Source organism: Rhamphochromis sp. 'chilingali' (genome assembly GCF_963969265.1).
Source record: "Rhamphochromis sp. 'chilingali' genome assembly, chromosome: 2".
NCBI classification, from domain to species: domain Eukaryota; kingdom Metazoa; phylum Chordata; class Actinopteri; order Cichliformes; family Cichlidae; genus Rhamphochromis; species Rhamphochromis sp. 'chilingali'.
In genome coordinates, this window is record NC_137930.1 from 27,165,151 (window position 1) to 27,186,969 (window position 21,819).

Consider the following 21,819-nt stretch of genomic DNA (forward strand, 5'->3'; position numbering starts at 1 on the left):
GAGAGTGTTTGACTAGTTTAATTTTCAGCTGGGCTTTAATGAGACACTAAAGATGAGCATGCGTGCTGGTGCGTGCAAGCGTCTTTGTGGTTTTTTTGTGATTTTTCCAAATATTCTGTTTTTGCGTGCCTAAGTGAGCAGAAAAAGCATATGGAGTAACACACGTTTTATAAAGTAGGCTATCCACACTGCTGACAAACCATGTCCTCAGACAGATGCGTGCACACACACACAGAAAGAGAGAGAGTGAGACAGAGATCTTCCAGGCAATCTCCCAAGTACAAATGAAGACTCCCAACAGCTCCTCGGTTTCCTACTTGCTTGTGATGCTATCACAGTAATACAAGTCTCCTTTTCTCTTTGTCATACATGCACATAAATAAGACAGAAACAGGCACTGAGTATGATTTATACCAGCAACAGTAAGAGAAAGGTTCAGACCAATAATAGAGAAGAAAACAAAGAAAAAAAGGGAGAGAAAAAGAACAGTAGTGAAAAGACTTTCACTACTGTTGTTATCGATGAAACCTCAGGATGAGAGCAGTCAGCCCTAAAACAAGACCCATCAGGAGCACAGCAGCACTGCTAGGACTTCACAAAACAGTGATTCGGAGACCTTGTGCTGTCCTCAGGTAGTTAACATTTAAACACCAATGCCCTGTGATTTGATTGTGATGGGGTTCAGGAAGTAACGTCTATTTTTATCTGAGTTTCCAGACAAAACAGGGCTGAACTTCTAATACCTAAGATGATTAAAAAAATGTGACTGATTTCAAATTGATTGTTTTCTCTTTCATAATAGTCTCATTGTGTATTTTAAACTGAAAGTCTCAATTTGTCCACTCCACAGTTTCAGAGGTTTCAGAGGTTTAAAACCATGAAAAACGAACTTTCGCGTTTCAGTGTAACATCTAACAGTCTTGAGAAAAAAAAAATCAACATAATGTGTTTATTTTGTATTTTTCTGCTGCTTTCTGGTCAAATAAATATCCAATATTGGTTTTGAGCCAGGAAAAGGTGTATGAAAATAAAGAGAAAACCTAAATAAACTAAAAAGGTGGTTTAAACCATAACTACAAGCTGAAAAGTGAAAGAAAACATAGCAAGTTTCTTTTTCTATAAGACTGTGGTTAAAAAAAGTGAAGATACTGCCAGTTTTATGATTTTTGTCTTTATGTTTGTAAAGAAACGGCTGTTTAATGGCTATTGCGGCTGCAAAAGTGGAAATAAAGTGTTTTATTCAGCAGACATTCACTGACACTCCCACCGCACAGAAACCCACCGCACACACATAAATCTTTCACCACAGCGCAACCTTTTCACTTTCTTGCTGAAAACCCACCATTTAAACACAGATACGCACACCTGTCAGTTTGACTTATCCGTATTGTTGCTTCTTTCTTTCAATTCCCTCCTAACAACTCCCCTGAGCATATTTTCTCCGACTTGCCTACACATCTCTCCCTCACACATTTATCCTCCCATCGTTTCATACCTCCCTTCTTCTCCTCTTTCATCCTGCATATTCCTTCACTCCCTCTTTTTCCATCCTTCTCTCCTTTGATCCTATAGATCCCCTCTATCAGATCTTTTTAAGATTTGACCCTTACATTCCTCGGGTCACTAATGACCTCCTCGCTCCGTGTGTATGTTTTCGTGTATGTACGTGTGTATAACCTGTACAAGATTAGGTCTCATCTTAGTGTGTTTATATGTACATGTATGTGTCTGTGCCTATATGTTTGTGTGTGTGTGTGTGTGCTTAAATGCTTCATCATCATGGATTACTGCCCGCTCTGCAGAACTCAGAGCAGACCTTTGAAGAAAGATTTATTAATTTTCCAATGCAACAAAAGAAGGAAAGTATTGGGCAAGGATTTCCTGTACAGGAAAGAAAGAGGAGAAAGTAAAAAAGTCCTCAGGCCCAAAGCTTTGAAAATAATAATGACCAAAAACGTATTCTCTCTCTTTAGGGAAAAAGTATCCTCATATACCATTTATATTTCCTAATCCTTATGATCCTTGTGAGTTAATGCTGACATGAACAACTCCTTTAATAGCCAGGTTAAGCCCACAGTTTCATTTTAAATCACTAAAATACTAAAATCATCAGCAAGCAATTTTTACTTCACAAGTGTGTTTATAAAAGCCAAGTCATCTAAGATGAGCAAGGATTTCACTAATAGCTGTTATCAGTAAAGTAATATGTTTGTTTTGTCTGCTTTTTAAAAATGTTTTCAATGAATAAGTTAATGTGCATGTTTTGTTTCCTCATAGATCTCTTGGGAGGCTGAAGTTTAAACTTAGAGTGTGTCAATACAATTTCTTATTGATTAATTATTTGGAGTAGAGTTATGCCTCCAGACTTCAGCACATAAAAAAAATGAGCACATGCTCCATGTACATCACAGAGAAACCAGCGGCCAGCACTCAGACCACATTCATATGAAACCGTGACTACACTTCTCCTTCTCTTCCTCTCTGTGCGTTCTCTCTCTTTCTCTATTTATCTCTGTCCAAAACCTATCTCTCGCCCTCCTCGCTTCCCTTCTGTCTCTCTCTCCCTTTCTCTCGCCCTGTAAAAACATTCTTGCGGGGTGCATTTACCTTGGTGCCTGACACAGCCAAATATTTAGGCTGTCACAGGGAATCAGCCTCAAACCAAATGGCTCGAGGTTTCTACACGCGCATTGTGTGTGTGTGTGTGTGTGCACGCGCGCGCAGATCGTGGGGGTTGTGGTGATTGAAATGTCAACTTCTCAAACCCCCGCGCTCTATCCGGCTATACTGCTTCGCTATACCCTGAACAAGCTGTACAGGAGTCCTAACAACACGCCGTTTGCACACAAGGGTCATTCTTAGTCTGTGATCAGCCCCTTGATTTACTGTAATGTCTTCTTATACCTGATTGACTGTCTAAGTAAAAATGCCAAAATGTCAAAGTTCAGTAACTCCAGCTTTTCTAACTTTTTATATAAATTAACATAACAACAGTGGCTTCTCTGTGCAAAGCTAATTTCCTAATCAACATAGAAGCACTGTAAACACACACTTTCCCACACACACATGCTGCCACCTGTCATCACACATTCTGACAGTGACCAAACAGGAGTGTCCACTATTCGCAAAATTTTCCTGCCTCTGTCTTCCTGCCTGTCACTCTTCCTTTCTCTCACACGTACATACAAAACAGGCCCACACAGCAACCAGCGAGCCACTCGGCGACTCGGTCCACCAAGACACAACACAAAGATCTTGAAAACACAGCGAGCCACAAGGAAAACAGCCATCAATCTCGACGACTGTCTGTTGACTGAAAGAACACTATTAATTCAGGACAGCACGAGTCAAGAACAACACTGCCAAGCTGTTTCATGCCGAGATTCAAGCCAAAACAGCTGCGAACACTTACTGCAGACGCACACTGACCATCTGAGAATGTATGTGTGTTATCACGCAAACAGGCAAAGAAAGAAGAGTAGATTAATTCAAGATTTTCCACACTCAAACAGGCAAAAATTAGCCACCGGCCACGTCGGAAATAAATTGTTTTATCTTCTTTCATCTGGGAAAAAGTTGTAATATTTCGGTACAGCAGGTTGCTTCAATAGCAGAGTGTTGTATGCCATTGTAGACAAATGGCTGGCCATCGACAAACTGGGAATCGCAGCTGGACAAAAAAAAACAGCCAAGCAAGGATACAGGCAAGAAAAAGACTTTCCAGTATTTCCAATATCTGGAAATATCTCAGTGTCGAGTTTATAAAAAACATAGTTTTAGATGCATGAATTGCATTTTAGTCCGTGTGCTCTTTTGCACTCCAACCTCTGCAGAAACAGAAAAATCCCACTCAGTGCACTCATTCCACAAACTTTGCCCCCTTGGTGATGGTGGCAGCTATTTCATCCTTAGCCTGTGGCGATAACAATGCATAGATCAAGACTGCTTGATGGTTTCTTGCAAGGCCAGAGGAGTATTTATTAAAAGCTTATCCATTTACATCGCTGCCAAACCACAGTGATTCAAAGAATGGACGTAGTTTGTTATTTTCGAGTTGACAATTCTGTTATATTCTGCAGAACTACTCTCGTATTTGTAGTAAGGTTATTTTAACCAGCTTTTTGTCTTTATCAGTGTATGTACAGAGTAAACACAGACCAATCACATGCATTCTAAGTCATCCACATCATGCTACACAGATAATTGAACCTTTATTCAGCACACATGTGAAAACAGGAAACTGCAAAGAGTCAAGATGCAGAAGTCCAAAGAAATTATGGAAACATATGAAGACAAAAAGAGGCTGAAGGTGAAAAGGTTTACATGGGAAATGTAAATTACGGAAGAAGAGGAAAAGGGAAAACTCAAACTACTACTACTACATGCCCAAAACTTTAATCCAACAGCGTTGACTAAATTGCTTTGTTCCTGCCATCCTTTAAAAAACTCACACCCATCACCCTAGGGACCATTCTCAGCCACGCCATAAAAAGACCATATATCCATATTTTATTCCACTTTAAATTAGCCAACCTTGTAAAACTACTTCTCCCTGAAATATTCATGTAAAGTTTTAATTATATTTTCGTTGTTTTAACCCTTCAAATCCCAGTGTTATTACATGAGCGCCCTGTGTTATAAGCCCCAAAAACCAAAAAACGAAACTAAATATTTCCACAAAAAACCAGTTGAAGTAATATGTGATTGTCATTATAAGTAGGCCTTTAGATGGACCAAAGATTGGCACCAACATACATTTTGACCTGCCATTATTTTTTTTGCATTTTTTTTGCAATTTAAAAATTAAAACTTCAAGGCCCTGAGTCTTCATTGACATCCAAGAAAAGAAGAAAAAATAAAATCATATGATGATAATTTGGGGTTGAAAAATAGCGTTTATAATGGAAGTCAATGGGCAGAAAATGGTCCCCAGGGTGATGGGTGTGGGGATTTCTGCTGCTCAGCCATTTTAGGCTGATTTAAGGAATTCACACTGGAATATTAACATTGACAGGTAAAAACTATCCTGTGGCAAGTTTGGTTATATTCCACTGAACACAGTGGAAATGGCAGCCATTTAACACATAGCAGTGGCACAAAAAGGTCCCAAGAAGGCAGGAAGGTTAAGATGATTATTTTGTACTTTTTTGAATCTGTATATTAATCCCGTAAAAAGTTTGGACATTGAATTGAAATACACCAAATTCCTCACTGCACAGGATGATGGGGGCAAATGATGTTTAAAAAAACAACAACAGACAGCAGGATAAGAAATTGCTCTCCAAGTTCTCCAAGAAATAAAGACACAGCAGGAATTAAAAACCCACATAGTGCTATTTACCACTGGCCTAGACTCAGAACCAAATCACCGCGGGCAAACCAAACTGAAGAAGCCAGGCACATGCACAAGCACACACGCTTATTTACAGTAATATGCATGTGAACACTTTCAGTCAGCTTGCATCACTTCTCTTATTCTAAACAAAAACAGAGACTGGAATCCCAATAAACTCAACATCGACCTTTAACGCCATCAGCAGTATAAACGCTACACCTCCCAATCACCTACAGAATAAGTCTATGCAATGGAAAATGGGCCCTTGCATCCAAACCATCTGAGAAATGAATCTGTTTATTGTTCTGTCAGGCTGATCAGTACAGGAGACAAAGGAAGTAAAGGAGATAAACAGAGGGTGAAAATATTTTTGAGACAAACAGCGGGAGGAAAGAGAGAATCGTGTTTCCACGGAAAGAAAAAGAAATAGCGGTTAAAAAAAAGATAGGTAGGCCAAGTGAAAATCAGAGAGTGTGATGGTTGTTGTTGTCTGGACATCTACCACTTCCCACAGCTTCACAACCACAGATTTATGAACAGTCAACAAAATATGAAAAACATCCAAACATCACAAATGTGCTGGGAGTTCAGTTTTCAGAGAAGTGTCCCTCTGCAACTATTGTGAATGGTACAAATATAAGCATCCTGATATGCAAACTGACACCAAAATAGCAACTGTCAAAGCAACACAAATGATGAAATATACTGTAAAAACAGCAAGCGAAGAGGCTTCAACACGTTTTAGATAAGGGGAGGAAACTGTGAAATAAGAAACAGCCAATGAAAGATTCACACAGGGTCAAAGAGTGGTTTGCATACAAGTTTAGATGGTGAGGAATCAAACTTTGCATCATGTCTGTAAAGTTTCTTTATTATTGCAGACTCAGAAACAGATTCAAAGTGTGTGACTTCAGAAAAACTGCAAATGTGAAAAAAAAATACAGCGTGCTTGTTTTTTTCCCCAACAACAAAGATACTGAGTACAAAATTAAAATAAAAAGCAACAAGTACTCACCTGAGCAGTTTGCATCAGAGTGAGTCTGGTAGGTTTTGCTTTCTAAATTACTTTGAAAATAGATAAACAAAATCGATGTTTGGGGGCAGAAAAAGTATCGCAAGTAACAGACCATGAAAATTAGTTATATCGATGGTATTGAAATACATAGGTTAAAAACCTTACCAAACAGTTTTGTTGAAGTCACAAAACCACCTGAAACTCAAACCTCAAAAGCCAAACCTAAAAACGCCTCAACTTCTGAGTAGAAATTCCACAAATGCTGGAAAAGTATGTGTTCACGAAGGCTTAGGTACACCTTAGCAGGTTTTTTAAACGTTATTTTAGCCTGGTATTTGAATGCAGCAATGTCAATAATGTAAAATATTTGACTATTTTCAAAAAATGATTCAAACACACATATAGCACGTCACGCAGACAAAAATGCACGGCACACAAAAACCACACACCGCATAAGTTTATACAACATATCTGTCTTCATCTACAGATACGAAACAAGTCAAATCACCAGACCATCACATTTGCCGTTGTATTCAGACCAATATGTGTCAGTTATCTTAGCAGCGATTTATCAAAAGGAGTGTTCCTCTGAAAAGATCTTATCGAAATCAACTACGGGCTTCCAGAATTGGAAAAATTGCTTTTACCATTTTTTTTTCCGTTCAGGTAAAGGGAAACTGTGCAGGCCGTGTGACACTCAAACCTCCAATTAGCTCTGTTCTCAGCCAAAAACACATATATATCAATTTTCCAATTGGGTAAGAAAATGAGGCAGGGACAGGTGAGGCAATGTTTAGTAGTTACTTTGACAGTCTAATGCTTTTCTTTTTAGAGTGTGAGCAGCTTAATTCCTTTTAGAAAAATCAGCTAAATAGTGTCCTAACCTGACATGTGCAGAGTGTCTGCAGCGTTATTTACTGTCAAATGCTTTCACCATAAGGTGTACTGCTTCACAATGAAAGAAGACCAGGTCTGCATGCAAGGCACCTAACAAAAGCCCAAGGAAAGACAGAAATTTTCCTGCCTCTCCTTTGGACAGCTTGACAATGTCTGTGGTGTGCTGCTGCCTGAGGTAAAGGCTATCTGATTACCTTTGCAGGTCCTGATTAGCTGTGGAGCATGTGTAGCTCGGTGTCTCTTTGCCAGCTCATGTCAGATATTCGTGTAAGTGATCACAACTGTCTAATCAACCATGGTTACCATGCCTAATTCTATAAAGAGTTAAATTAGAGTGTTTAATTATGCCCACACAAAGAAGTAAGTGCCAGATCTGAATCATGTGAAGGCTACCCACATGGCAATTTTTGTCAATACAAAGTTATAAAAGGAGGAGAAAATGTGGGCAAGGTTTTGTGGAGCAATTTTAGTCTGACAGTGGAACACTGATAATAAGCTAAGCTACAGAGTAACTTTTTTGGGCCTCTCCAGCTCATGCTAACCTTAAAAACCAGCACTATGAAGATGATTCTAATTGTCAAAGGCTACCTTAAACGATGACTGGTTCCTTCGTCATACACACATTGTAGCTAATCTTAAATTAATGAATGAATAAAGTTATTACCAGAATTCTCAGCAGAATACAGCAAAAAGATCATTTCAAAAGCATCTTCCTCATTTCGCTGCATTTGCAGCATGTGTAAGGTCCTGGCCTCCACTCCCAACATGACAGCTATTCGTCATTTACAAAACATTTCACTTTTTCAGCTAATTTGTAGAAATTGCCACGCAGCAAAAAATATCTCAGAAGCATCTAATAGTGGGTCGAGCTGTGTTTTCTGAAACTGAACACAGCCTGGCAAGTGACACGTTAGTAATGGCACGTAATGGTCAAAAAGCAGCTTTGCAATGTATTTAAGAAATCATCACCTAGCTGGGGGGGGGGGGGGGGGGGGGGGGGAGAAATCTAGTGGATGCTCAAGGCAGCTATTCATTACAGACCTGCTGTGAATGAGGTGTGTAACAGCACTGAGACAGTTCAAAACATCTGTGCAGAACTCTCACAAAGTGTGCTGTGTGGCACTCACCTGTGAAACTTCACCGAAACCCCAAAAATGTGGACTGGAGCCAGAAGGACACAAGTGCATTTATGGTCATTTATCTCTTTTAAAAGTTTATTCAAACACATTAAGTATTATCAGAATCATTTACCTGCTTCATTTAATGGTCAATAACATCATTGTATTTTACAGACTGAAGCCGAAGCCAAAAAAAAAAAAATCTTAACTGGAAATACGTGCTACAAATGTTTAATCAACTTTTTTCTAAGTATGAGAAAGCTGACCTCAAAGCAAACATATGAAAATATAATTATCTGACATTCCTTCAAATTAAAAATGATAAATATATTATTTTCCTAATTTTAAAAAATGTCCTTTAGAAAAAAAAACCTTTTGACAAGTTCCAGGTGACACAGAAACTATTAATCCTCTGTGTGGGAGCTTGCGGACAGCTTTGGCCTTGTATCACTCGGCTGAAGTCCAGCCAGGTTTGGCTCACTTCGACAGGCAGTGGAGTAACTGGATTTAATCCAGACCAGCCACAAACCTCAGCAGCACACAGAAAGCATAAGCTTACCAGGCAGAATTTATGAGAAATCATGTCATACGGCGAAAGGTTAATTTAAAAAGCATCTCCATGTTTTTTTCAGCATTCAGTGATGATCCAGCTTGATAATACCTCCTTGAAAGGTGTTCCACTGTTTTCTCTAGGTCAGAGACCGCGGACACAACGGAAATTATTTCACAATCTTGTTGTTGAAGACAGAGGCCAGGTCTGTGACCACTTGCATTTAGTTGCCATCTTCAAAGCAGCTTTGGTGCACCAATTAAGAATTGTTAAGATGGGGCCAGTCTGTTATTAGTCTGCTGTAAGTTTGCGATTGAATGGGTCAGGTTGGCAATAGGGTTTGTTTGTGATGAAACAGCGATTAACTACCAGCAAAAACTGCAAATCTGTTGCACATCTACACACACAGAAATCCACATGAACTACTTGCATTCAGAGGCTACTTAGAACCTCACACATTTGAAACTGAAATCCAGATTTTCCACCACAAATAGTGATGTGATTCAAATTCAGGCGGTCAGCAACCTTGCTTTTATATAGTAAAATAACCAGAATACAACCAATGAAGACTGACTTAGATCAACTGCAGTGTGTTTGCAATATTTCTTTGTTCACGAATTGTCACTTTTCCAAAATTGCTAGCAAATCTTTGCCAATCTGTCTGCAGTCACAGTCGCACCGTGACTGTTTGGAGACACGTTACCTCGCACAATCACCTTGGTTGACTAACGTTTGAGGGAGTTATACCCGCACGCTTGCCTCGGACACTGAGGCACTGATTTTTCCTAGTCGCAAGGCAGTTGTGGACTTTTACTCTAGTGTGACTGAGCCATTAGCGATATTACAGCAATTTAGCTATCAAGTAATCCTGATCAATGGCTTCATCAGTCATGGGAAAACAAACAGGATAAAATTTACCAGAGTCAAGACTGAACCATGAGAAGCAACCTTTTATTTTTTTTTAACAAATCCTTTATCATGACACTTTTACTTCTAAACTGTTTTTACTTAGCTTGTATCTCTTTTGCAACACACAGAAATAAATTACACTAAAACAAGCATGTATGGGATTTCTTACTTTTCATCAGTCACATGCTAATTTAATGCTAATTGGTCACGACTTAGTATAAACAACAAACCCGGGGCCTCAACCACATACAGCCCGCAAAAATGTTAACTTACACTACAATAGAGGGATTGATGGGCACCAAACAAATTGAAATTAGTGTCGTAACGACTCCCGCAGCTCTTACATGTAACCTACATTAGCTTTAATTAAGCGAAGGCCTTAGTATGTGAGGGTTAAGTTCATTTGCAGATGCTGAGCTTTTCTTACTTAAATGAAGGCGGCGGTTCACTGTGAAACAACAAAATCCATGTTTCTTTGTGAGCTGTTTACTTTCAGTAAGGTTTCATAATCAGATGTTGGAACAGTGGATGGAAAACTGCCTATTAAAATAAGCAGTTTCAGAGATATCTTTCTGTTCATCTGAGTTATTTTTACATGTCCCAATTCAGTTATTATACATTAATCCTTGAAAAAGATCAAGTCAGCGATGAATTATTTCTAATGAAGTGTGTTTAACTTGTGTTACCCTGGATCAGGATTAGTGACTTGCATTTATTTGACATAAGTGGCAGCTATTATGTGCAGTTTTACATGTTTTCTTTAAGAGCTTATGTTTTCTAAAGCTTTGAGTGTAAGTGTTATGTTTTAATTTGGAGCATCCATGTATGAATGCAGTGTAATGTTCTCTGGAACCTGCAGAAACTTTCATGACTTAGCGTTAAGTCAGAAAGACAAGCTATTAAATCCCTAACTGAGCAGCAGAAGCTTGTGTTACACAACCAGGAAAAGCCTGCGGCAGTCTCAAAAAGTCAAACTCCGCTCGGCGGGAGTGTATTACTGTATATACTTTCAGGAATCAAAGCTCTTTTTCTTGGCACGCAGTTGGCACCATCCAGCTGAATCTCATCCACTTTGAAGCAAATATACTCAAAAAATAAAACTATGCAAATGGGTGGACTTACACAGGACAGGAAAATGGAATTTGTAACGTTTTTCTAGCTCGGTATGACGCCGGTTTTCTAATGATTCTTTTAAAAAGGTGTGCAGTGATCACACAAAGAATATCCTGACAACAAGAGAAATAAAAGAAATTCTCTCTAATATCTCCTCAAATATTTGAGACGTTACACGTGTAAACTTTAAAGCGAAGAAGGGAGCGCTGTAATATGAACATGAATATTTGCAATCACCAAAGCGAATGGCACCACATTCAACTCCTCAACCACCAGGAGAAAAACAAAATCTCTGGTGTTTTATTCTTTTCTTTTTTTTTTCTTTTTTTGCTGTTAAAATGAAAGCAGCCAATACAAACTACATATCAAGAGTCGATACAGACTGCTGATTTTTGATTTGTATTCTTTTCTGACTTGTTGCCAGGCTTCAGTTTCTATCTGTAAAGTGATTTGGGAGTAACAGTTGCCGCTTCTTTGTCTCTGGTGTCATGTATCGAGACAGATTGACAGATAATGTCTGAGGAAATGCCAGACATCTAATACGGGACTGTTTGGTCAACAGTGGGGAGGAAATCAAGCACCGCCATTTGACATGAAACCGAGGAAAGAAGCTGTAAGGGCATGTTCAAAGTTCAACCATAGAGCTGTATATGCACATAAACATGCACTTACGCATACACACAGATACAAACCATCATTCATATCCAACTCCTGCAAACAAGCACAGAAGTGCACATGTGCATGGAAATATTCACGTGCACATGCAAGCAATAATAAACGGATACAAGCAATTATATGAAAAAATATACACTGGACAAACACGCCCCAAGCTGTAATTAAACATGTGCAGTTTACTCCCTGTGATCAAAGTAGAGTGAAGCAAGATAATAAATTATTTTATAAACAATTTAGAGACGAAATGCTCGAGTTAATGCTGGGCATAAGAATACAAATGACTTTCTGTAATATGAATGAGATCATGCAGCTGCACTGCAACACCTGGGCAACAGGTTGCATGTAAATAAATGTTTTTCACTAGATCGTGTCCTCCTGCGCTCAGTCCATATCTGCTTTGTTGGCTTTTTGAAAATTGCACTGCATGTTTGCCTTTAATATTTCAAACAGTGATGTTTTGTTGCCAAAACCGTTTTAGCAAGTTATTTTAAAAATATGCACGATTCATCATTTCTCCAAAATAACAAATTAATATTCTTTAAGCCAAGACAATTATTTGGCAGAGCATTTAACTTCGACTTCAAGAGTACCGTAATGAGTCTAATAAATTCAAGTGCAGGTTAAAATGTTAAAATGCTGTTCTTTTCCCTTTATTTTGACTGCAGCCATAAGAGCACACACAGACATTTTTCTCGTCACATGCTCACTGCTATGACTTTTCAGTTGGACAAATGAGCTCTAATCAGATTTGCTCCTGTGTATTACTGTGTAATACTGTCATTATGACTCCATATGTTCTCTGTTTCTCAAACGAAAGAATTTTTGTTTTCCCAGCCAAAACCAATACCACTGCCCTGCCCGCAGTGATGATGATTCACTGATTCCGTGACCAACAATTACCTGCAGTGTAGCAATAGTTTTGAATTTTGCATTTTGATAAAGAGCTAAATTATTTTAACTTAATTTATCTAATTAAAAAAAGATTTATCTATAATCTTACCCCACAACATGTTTGAACAAAAACTCATAGGCAGGTCTCGTCCAATAGTAGAAGCTACTAAACAGCCTGGATGCCAGGCTACATAAAAATAGTTAACTTAAGTTGCCAGCCTTAAGCTAATTCTGGTACAATGCATGGTTCCTTTTCAAATAAAACCATTTTAATTTGGTGGCACGGTGGTTAGCACTGTTGCCGCACAGCAAGAAGGTCCTGAGTTCAATTCCAACATCAGTCCAGGGTCTTTCTGTGTGGAGTTTGCATGTTCTCCCCGTGTTTGCGTGGGTTCCCTCCGGGTACTCCGGCTTCCTCCCACCGTCCAAAGACATGCAGCTTGAGGGGATAGGTTAATTGGATAATCCAAATTGCCACTAGGTGTGAATGTGCGAGTGAATGTGAGTGCGAATGGTTGTCTGTCCCTGTGTGTTGGCCCTGCGACAAACTGGCGACCTGTCCAGGGTGTACCCCGCCTCTCGCCCTATGACAGCTGGGATAGGCTCCAGCACCCCCCGCGACCCTGAAAAGGATAAGCGGAAGCGAATGGATGGATGGAACATTTGAATCATTAGTGGCCTAGAATATGCTAGTCAGTAAATCCCTGAGAAATACATTTCTTTGCTTTCCGGTTGAGAGTTAGACAAACTGTTACGAATGCGCTCATATCTGTGCAGTTAATCTGAACCATGGAGGAAGTGTGGCTTCATGCATAAGTGACAAAGTCTTGTGCAGAGCAGCACACTGAAAGCTGAGAAATTACCAAAACAATTAACATTTATATTGTTTATTGCTTACAATAGATTCGGTTTTGACAGGCAAGCTCCTCCCATGGGCATTAATACTTTTTTTGTTCATGTAGTTGCTCTTTAGTATTATGTTCCTGTAACAGCACACTTCTGTTACCATATCTCCTTTTGATGCTCTTACATAAATGTAGAATTGTATTTAAAGTTCAAACAGTTTTGTAGAGATTTTTTAAAAAAAAAAAGGATGCAATGGGTACGTTAGTGCAGTAAGAAGCCTTTTTGAATTTGAGGCCAGAAACAGTTGCAATTCATTTTCACACGTGAACCTCAGATATTCTTGGGTGAATCAGGTTGGGACACTGTCTAAAGTTGCACTTTCTCAAATGTAGCACACTGCTGTCAATGGTCTGAAACGGTTACATTCTCACTACAAGACATACTCTGGTTTTTTTTCTTAGGTGAGGGCACAGCCGGGTTAAAGTATGCAGGAGGCAGGACACTTGACACCAACTCGCTCACTGTGAACTCACCTGACAGTGACCTGTGCTATTCTCAAGTGGACTCGATTGAACAGCACAGAAACTTTGTAAGGAGACAGCAGGTTAAAGACGGCATCATATCCGATCTACATTTGCTTTTCGTGTGCACCTCCACAGGGTGATGGCTCAAAAAGTTCAGGGCTGATGTGCATGTGTGAAAACAGCTTGGATTACAGACATGCAGGAAGATATGATAATTAGGTTAAAATCACTAGTGCTATTGAGCCTTGTCCGTGTTGAATTTCACATCAGGCAGAAGTTGTGTTTGGCTTTCCTTAGTAAAATATCTCTCTAATATCTTATGCTTCTCCTCAGGCAAAAAAGACGAGCCTAAAAAGAGGGAAGAGAGGCGAACTGAAAGTCTAATGAGAACTGAACTGCTCCATCGAAAGAGAAAACAGCTTCATTCTGAGTCTGTGATGTTATAAATGTGGGTTTTGTTCAGATATCATGAGGCCTCGACTTATGAAACCTTGCACATCCAGAGCTCAGTGGCTCGTCAGTTCTTGTGAAAAGAAAATACCACAAATGGAGTTTCAAGGTTGTCAAACAGAGGTAACGTCATGATACCTTTAATGAAGATGGAGTCACGCCTTCCTTCCCTAATGGCTCTTCTACTGATCTCAGTCTGCATCTCAGCTCTCCCTGTTCTCCTGGTCATGAATGAACCAAATGGGCTCAAAAAATTCTTTCTCTGTTCTCCTAGACGTACACTGAGACCCGCATTCATCACCTCTCCATGCACCATTACACCCAATGATGGAAGCAAAGAAACAACACTTTCATTAGCAGGTCCGCTCCACTGAGGTGTGGAATGTCTTGTGGGTATCCAGCAACAGTGACAGAGAAAGCCAGCCTTCATGCAGCTATTGTTGTCCTCAACAAGCTCACTTAGTGTAATGGGCAAGGCTGAGCTCGCTCTTCAAAAGACTAGGGGCACCACGCAAGAATAAGAGCAGTCATGCTTAGCCAGATTAGAGATGCGACAAAAGAAAGCATAATAAGTTGTGGCATGAAAATAATGACCTAAATGTGCTTAATTTATATTGACAAGCAAAAAAAAAGCCGCATCTTGTCTTTTTTATGTAAAAAAGTTGCACCGGGTACCAATATTCTAGGGTATCAACAAATTGCCTGCCTTTAAGATCCATGAATCCAGTAATTTTTCTAAATTTCCTAAGCCATCGGTCCAAGAAGCATTCCTGCTGCATGCAGGAGTTCAACATCTAAACTTTTTCAAAATTCATATACTTTAGAGCTCAAATTTCCTTGCTTGATGCAATTACTTTATCTCTTTGTGAATGTCTCAAGTACAAAACCACTGAAACCTTTCAGGGAAAGATTTGTTCAAAATGTACAGCATTATCTTTATATGTAAATGACTGCATTATGTCATTTGCATTCCCCTCTGTGAATTTATCTGTTTGGATACATTCAGAGAAGGCAGGAAGCTGGCTCATTAGCTGATTATGGAAAGAGTTGAGATTATGAAAACTAAATGACAGTGAGATGATTGTGTAATTCTTTCCTTCTTTTTCTTTCATTTCTTAGAACAAATACCAAGCCTTCAAAACCCATTAAAAGATGTACTTTGGATGTCCAATTATACATGATTGCAAAACCTATTTGTCTCAAACTTCTTCAAGGTTTTGGTAAAATTCCTGAAGGGCAACCATGATTTTCCAGTGCGAAAGTCAGAAATAAAGCTAGTGGTGCAGTCATCCAATCAGCTGTGGAAAGGTTTTGTGTTGATTTTTCACAAAAGAAGAGAATGTCTACATCAACTGTGGCTTTGAAAATCAATTTTACTTCAAATGCATACCCATCTGAGTTGTTGGAAGTGAACAGGCCTACATGCTGGTTTGTCCTTAACAAAGGCACGAGGAGAGAACTTTTCACTGTTTCAGTGCATTAAATATTTTTATTTTCCATGCCAGAGCCAAATAGCCAGTGAAAACATTACAGAGACTATTACAAACCATAAATGTGCTTCTCTATTTGCAGCCTGATTAAACATCTCTGTCAAGACTGGTGGCTGAGGCGGCAGTATTGTTTCACCAAGCGTGTATCTCACTCATCACACTCTATCTGGACATCTTACAGTTGAGTTGAGCTAAAAGGCTTTAAATGGAATTGCCCTTTTCAACTACAAGGCAGAACTGTGAAAAAAGGTATAAAGCAGGCTGCTTTAAGCCAGCGGGGTGAAGGCGTCAGTCGAGCTGCTGGTGATTAGACTGAAACTGAGTGTGGAAATTACGGAGTGCCAAGCTGTGTGTTGTTTTGATAGGATCAGGACAGGGGTTGTTTTCAGGACACTACAATCCATTGTTGAGCCTTCTGGAGGTTTTATGGACCTAATTAAATGGAAGCTGCGATGATGGAAGGTTTAATCACTTTACAGGTCTGTTGACAAACCCAATTTCAGCCACCCGCAACCTTTCTCTGATATTAATAATGTCTAACAACCATGTCTATACAACAAAATAAGCAAAGTATCAATGTCTTTCATAACAGGCCAACTTTGATTCGGGAAATGAATTAGGAGATATGCCACCTCCCGTAAATGATTCTGGGCATTTAAACTTCTTTGCAAATGTTGGTGATAATGTCAGGTGCATACACCAAATCACCATTTGAGCAGTACAAGCAGTGCAAACTTCAGACAACTAGTTGTTACCAAAATGTCCTTCTGTTTTCTTTATCTTGTGTTAGTTATTTGTTTCATTATTGTGCCAGGGCAACACAGAAATCATCATAGAACATATGAAGTTGTTTAGGTTTTCAGTCCCTTCAAACATTTTATAAAACTGATGTGACGAAACAGATAACAATAGCCGGTTATGCTAGTTATACTCTGACATCAGTCAACAAGACCAACATGGGCCAATACCAGTGGTCATTGGATACAGAGCCTGCCGTAATATCAGTATATCGCCATAACAGAATGCTAGCCTCTGATGGTAATGTAGTACCTAAATAGGGAGCTACTTCAGCAACCTCCAACAAACTAATCCTGCTAAAGGTGGAAAGGGCAAACTTGCTTCACCACTCCCAACACAATCCAACAGTAAATAAAGTAAATGACTCAACTAGCATCCCTGGAACACTTGCTAGTCATGCTCAGTAGACAGAAAAAGGAAATGGTGGATGGAAATTACTGATGCTGTTACATGATGGAAAAGGTGGGATTTAGCCAACTAGTTAAAATGATCAACCCAAGACACAAAATTACAGGTTAGAAAATATTTTTGAATTTCTGCTTTATTACTACTTTATTACATAAAAATATTACATAGCTCCTGAAGGGTTTTAAGATTCCGTTATTTTAATTGCTGTTAAACAAAAGTGTTAAGCAGTTATGTTTCTAGTTTTATGCTTACATTTGTTTTATGTTACATCACTTTATATAATGCTTTGTCACAACTGCTACATTATAATGGGCTCAACTTTGTTCTGAATTGGGCTCCTCTCAGTTTTGCTGTTGTTCAAGGTCGTGGTAAGTAGGGGTGCTGCAGCACCCCCTGCCAAGTGCCAAAAAAACCTAGGTAAATGTGTTAAAAACCTTTATAGTGGCAAGAGTGTTCCTGTTATCAGCTGTCTAAGAAATGTGTGATAGGAAGTTGTAATATATTAAAAATGCCAAGTAATGATGTTTTTTTCTTTTCTTTAAACATCACCAGCTATCATGGTCAAATGACTTTACATAGTAGCCACTAATAGTTAAAACATGGTGCATTTTTTTAAATGACAGTAATATCAAAACACTTGTTTTGTTATCAGCTAGCTTATAAAAGAGCACAGCAAAAGACCAGCATATTATAGAGCATCATCCCCCTGATGACTCTCAGAACTGTTCCTGTTGGCCTCACCAGAGTGATTATTCTCCAGTGACGCCATGGTTACTGTTCAATGCATTACAGATGAAAATCACAGACCTGTTGCTGATGAATGCCTTCAAAGACATTTTGAAAACTTGGGACAATTTCTTCTGTAGAACTCGTGAAGAAATTCATTGCCTAAACCTCGGAGCACCTTTGGAGTATTATATTTGTGCACGCAGATGAAAGTAACCCTTTGGCCTATTATAAGCTGCTGCAGTTTAATATTGTTATTAGGCAGTGATTTTACAGTCCTACATTTGCTGCAGAAGGGCATTTGACCATATTGTATGCTGTGCAAATCTGGCTTTGGGGCGAGTATTATATGCTAAATCTGATAGGTTCTAGTCAGCAGTGTGCAAACAGGCCTGTTGTATGTCCCGACTGCTGTATCTTTAGAGACTAAACAGCTGCAATACCTGAATCCTCTTTAATGTTTTTATAATGGATTGGCTCACCTGTGTTTGTGCCTGATGTGTGCGCCCAGAAGTTTAATTATTGTAGTGCCTGAGTTAAGATATTGTAAATAACTGTGTCTCGTCTATGCGGAACAGTTGAGTTAAGTTTGGCTGTTTATTCTTGCCTGCTGTGTGCAGTGGGAACTATTAGTTGCTACGCTGACAGACTTTTTAGAGTTCAGCTAAAGCTGCTGGGAGCTTGTAGCAGTAGGTTCTCACTTCAAATTACATAGCTTGTAATCAGTGACAACAACGAATTGAAAATGGAAATTTTGGTAGCAGAAATCAATGTCACTGGCTGCAAGCTGCAATAACAAATAAAACATATTTTTTCTAAAGTGTCATAAATATCATTATTGCAGATTTCCTGGAAATATCGAAACTATATTAATATATCCACTGGCCATTGGATATTTTGTCTAATTACGAAAAAAGCATGCTTTCTAGAAAGGGGTTAGCAATTAGCTGATACTCCTGTAGTTCTTATTTATTAGAGGACTCTAATCAAAAACACTCACAGTTATTCAAAGCCATTCTTAAATCAGTCTTAGATGTTTAGAGCACAAGCTAATCATCTTACCTCAGTGAGAGGGAAAAAATGCTTTCACAGTAACTGTCATCTATCACTCACACGCCATGTGTTTATTAAGATGTAAGCACTGCCATGGGGAAAAAAGATTTCTATTAAACTGCCTACACCAACAAGTAAAAAAGCATAATTCATTTTACATATGACTGATTATATGTGCTGTGAGATTATTAAAACCCTTGTTTCCATCTCTAGAGAATGCTTATATAAGTGGTGTTGGGTGGTTTGAGTTGAGACTTATGGTGGCCAACAGGGCGTCCTTTAAAATAACAACAATTTAAGCTTCTGGGTGTTAGGCTAAATGGTGTAATCCCTCTAACTCCCGGCCAGCATTGGCAGAAATTCCACAGTAATATGCGACATGATTTCATAGTGGCTGCTGTCTTTGAGACATGTTTGTAATGCTGAAAGGGTCACCGAGGGGCACAGACAGATAAACAGAAAGGCTGTGAGAGAGGTTTGAGGAACAAGGTTCCCTTTTTTCTGATGATTTCAGACTTGAGTTATTAGAATCCATTTTTTCTTAATAACAAAAGGATGTAAAAAACAAGCGCTTGGATGTTTATACAGCTGATTACTCACACCACACCTTTCTCCACATAAGCTATGGGAAAAGAGGGAAAGGGACAGTCTCAATCATTTATATTACACATACTAGTGTCTTATGCTGATGTATTTTACAATATATGAGAGTGTTGGGGGGGGAGGTTGATGTTTATTGAAACAAGCAAGCCTGATGCATGAAGGCTGAAGCCTGAACCCACCAGCTGCTTCATGTAACATCACATCATTTGGCATCATCAGCATGAGATGGATGTTGTTCAGACTCGAAAAGACATAATCGCGTTCAGATAAAGCACACATCTTAAAATAATGTTTATCTTAAAAGTCCAATCAGTTGATCACTCCTCTGTGGAAGTTATTAGAAACTTATGTGCTGCTACACATTAAATGTTGACTATGGAGATAATTATAGCCCAGCGACCTTTTTATGCTTGTGTAAATTGTAACTGTAGGTTTGGGAAATAGCATTGCTTCAATGTGTCCACCTCACTCTCCTCATCATGTGTAATTTATCTGAAACAGTCTCTGCTGTAGGATTACAGCTGTACCACTGTGTTTCTGTTATTTTTGCAATATTGACACTTTCACACAAGCAAAGATGAGACGGTATGAAGAAGTACATCTCTCTAACTAACCTGGGAGAAGTTGAGCCCATTGAGTGGATGGCACTGTTCCTCCACCTTCTCGACAGCTCCTGTTCTCTTCCTCATCCTCTCCGCCTCTTGGGCCAGATACAGGTCCAGCACCGGCACCCCTCTCGTCTTAATGTCTGCCTCGGTTAACGAGTTCACCATCAGCATCACCCAAACGGGTCGCTTCCTCTCCCAGTTCCCAGCGATGGCATTGAAGAGGTAGTCTGCGTAGAGTCCCTTCCCTCTCTGATCCGGGGTCATCCAAGAAGGCATCATGAGCTTTACATACTCAAGGTGTCTTTTAAGCCTCCTGTAAATGTCTCTGGGTAATACATCCTGCAGGTTCTCACCTTGAGGAAGCAGCTGACAGCTGGTCAGAGCTGAGATGGTGTAAGGGTCTGTTAGGTCCAACTCAAAGTAGACAATATTGCTCTCCTGGAAGGCCTGCTTGGAATTTTCTGGGATAAAGTCCCAAACACGTGTGTAGGGAACATGGATTGTACCGTAGAAATATGAAGGAGGGTCCCGTTTGATCATCCACAGGAAGGAGTTTAGGTCAGTTTGCTGTGGGTACAAGAAAAAAATATTAGCAAAGCTACAATCAAGATAGACAGACCCGTTCATGGGCCCTCTTCCACTTATCCAATTCAGGGTCACAGAAGGTCTGCAGCCTATCCCTAGTGTGATAGGGCGAGAGGCAAGATAGATCCTGAACACGTCGCTAATCACACACGGAGACAGACAAACATTCACAATTTAGAATCATCAATTAACTAAATCCCATGTATGTGTTTGGAGTGCAGGAGGAGGCCAGTGTAGACAGACATGTGGAGAACACGTAAACTCCACACAGTAACCACAAACAAACATAAACTGAGTGGTTCATAATAACGTGCTAAATATTTTACTTTTTATGTTTGTTCGATAGTCCTAAACCACAATCTCATGAAATATAGAAATCCTTAATGTAGGAGATTCCTGATTGTCTAATTAATTCTAATTGTGAGTTGCTCAAGTAATCAAATTATCACCCAAGCACGTAGCACCTAAACAATAGCAACTCTAAGAAAAGAAAAAAACATAGGAAAACAAGCGAGAAAGAAACAAAGGGGCAAATTTACAGTCTTTCCATTATGTTTACATTACAGCCTGTCTGACACCAACTGCCTCTTTGTCTGTGAGTGGCTGTTTATTAGACAGACCACTAACATGCTGATAATGACTTATTAACAGGCCACTTAGAGCCCAAGTGTCAAATGAACAATACACATGTCAGTGACTGTCAGACTACAGGCTGTTGCCCTGAATGTTTTCCTTCCTGTTGCTGCTGGATCTGACCTCAAATTGGTCTGAGTTACTCTGGGGTATGATGAACGGTGTTACAAGAAGACTACTCGCAAAGAGACTGAAAGGTTATTTTTATGAATGCACACATCTTTTTGTAGATTAGATAAAGATCTACAAATAACACAATCCCAATACACAAAAGGAGTGTTAAAAGAAATAGTTCATTGATTAGCTGACAGAAAATTGTAGGCAATCCACTTCTTTGTAAGATTGTTAGTTTTCAAGTTAAAGCTACATTAGAGATTTGGAAGCTTTTTTTCAGATTTCAAAGATCAGATCATCAATTTATTAATTAAACAAATAATGACGATAAGTGAGTAGTTGCACAAAAAACAAACTGGGCTGATTTTACAAGTTATAAAACCCTCGGAGGGTTTAAGTAAAAAAAAACTAAATCCAAGACAGGTCCAGTCTGAGATCAACTATTTTATCTGTTATGCAAAAAGTGCAAAATTAAAAG

General features: G+C 39.2%; 1 protein-coding gene across 1 annotated transcript in view; it reads right to left on the reverse strand.

Moving 5' to 3' along the window:
* The window catches only part of trabd2a (TraB domain containing 2A), a 59,806-nt gene that overhangs the window by 37,182 nt on the left and 805 nt on the right, over window positions 1-21,819 (reverse strand). Inside the window, exon 2 of the mRNA XM_080866795.1 lies at window positions 20,016-20,576. Coding sequence (XP_080722921.1) covers window positions 20,016-20,576 — 561 coding nt within the window. The remainder of the gene's footprint in view (window positions 1-20,015; window positions 20,577-21,819) is intronic.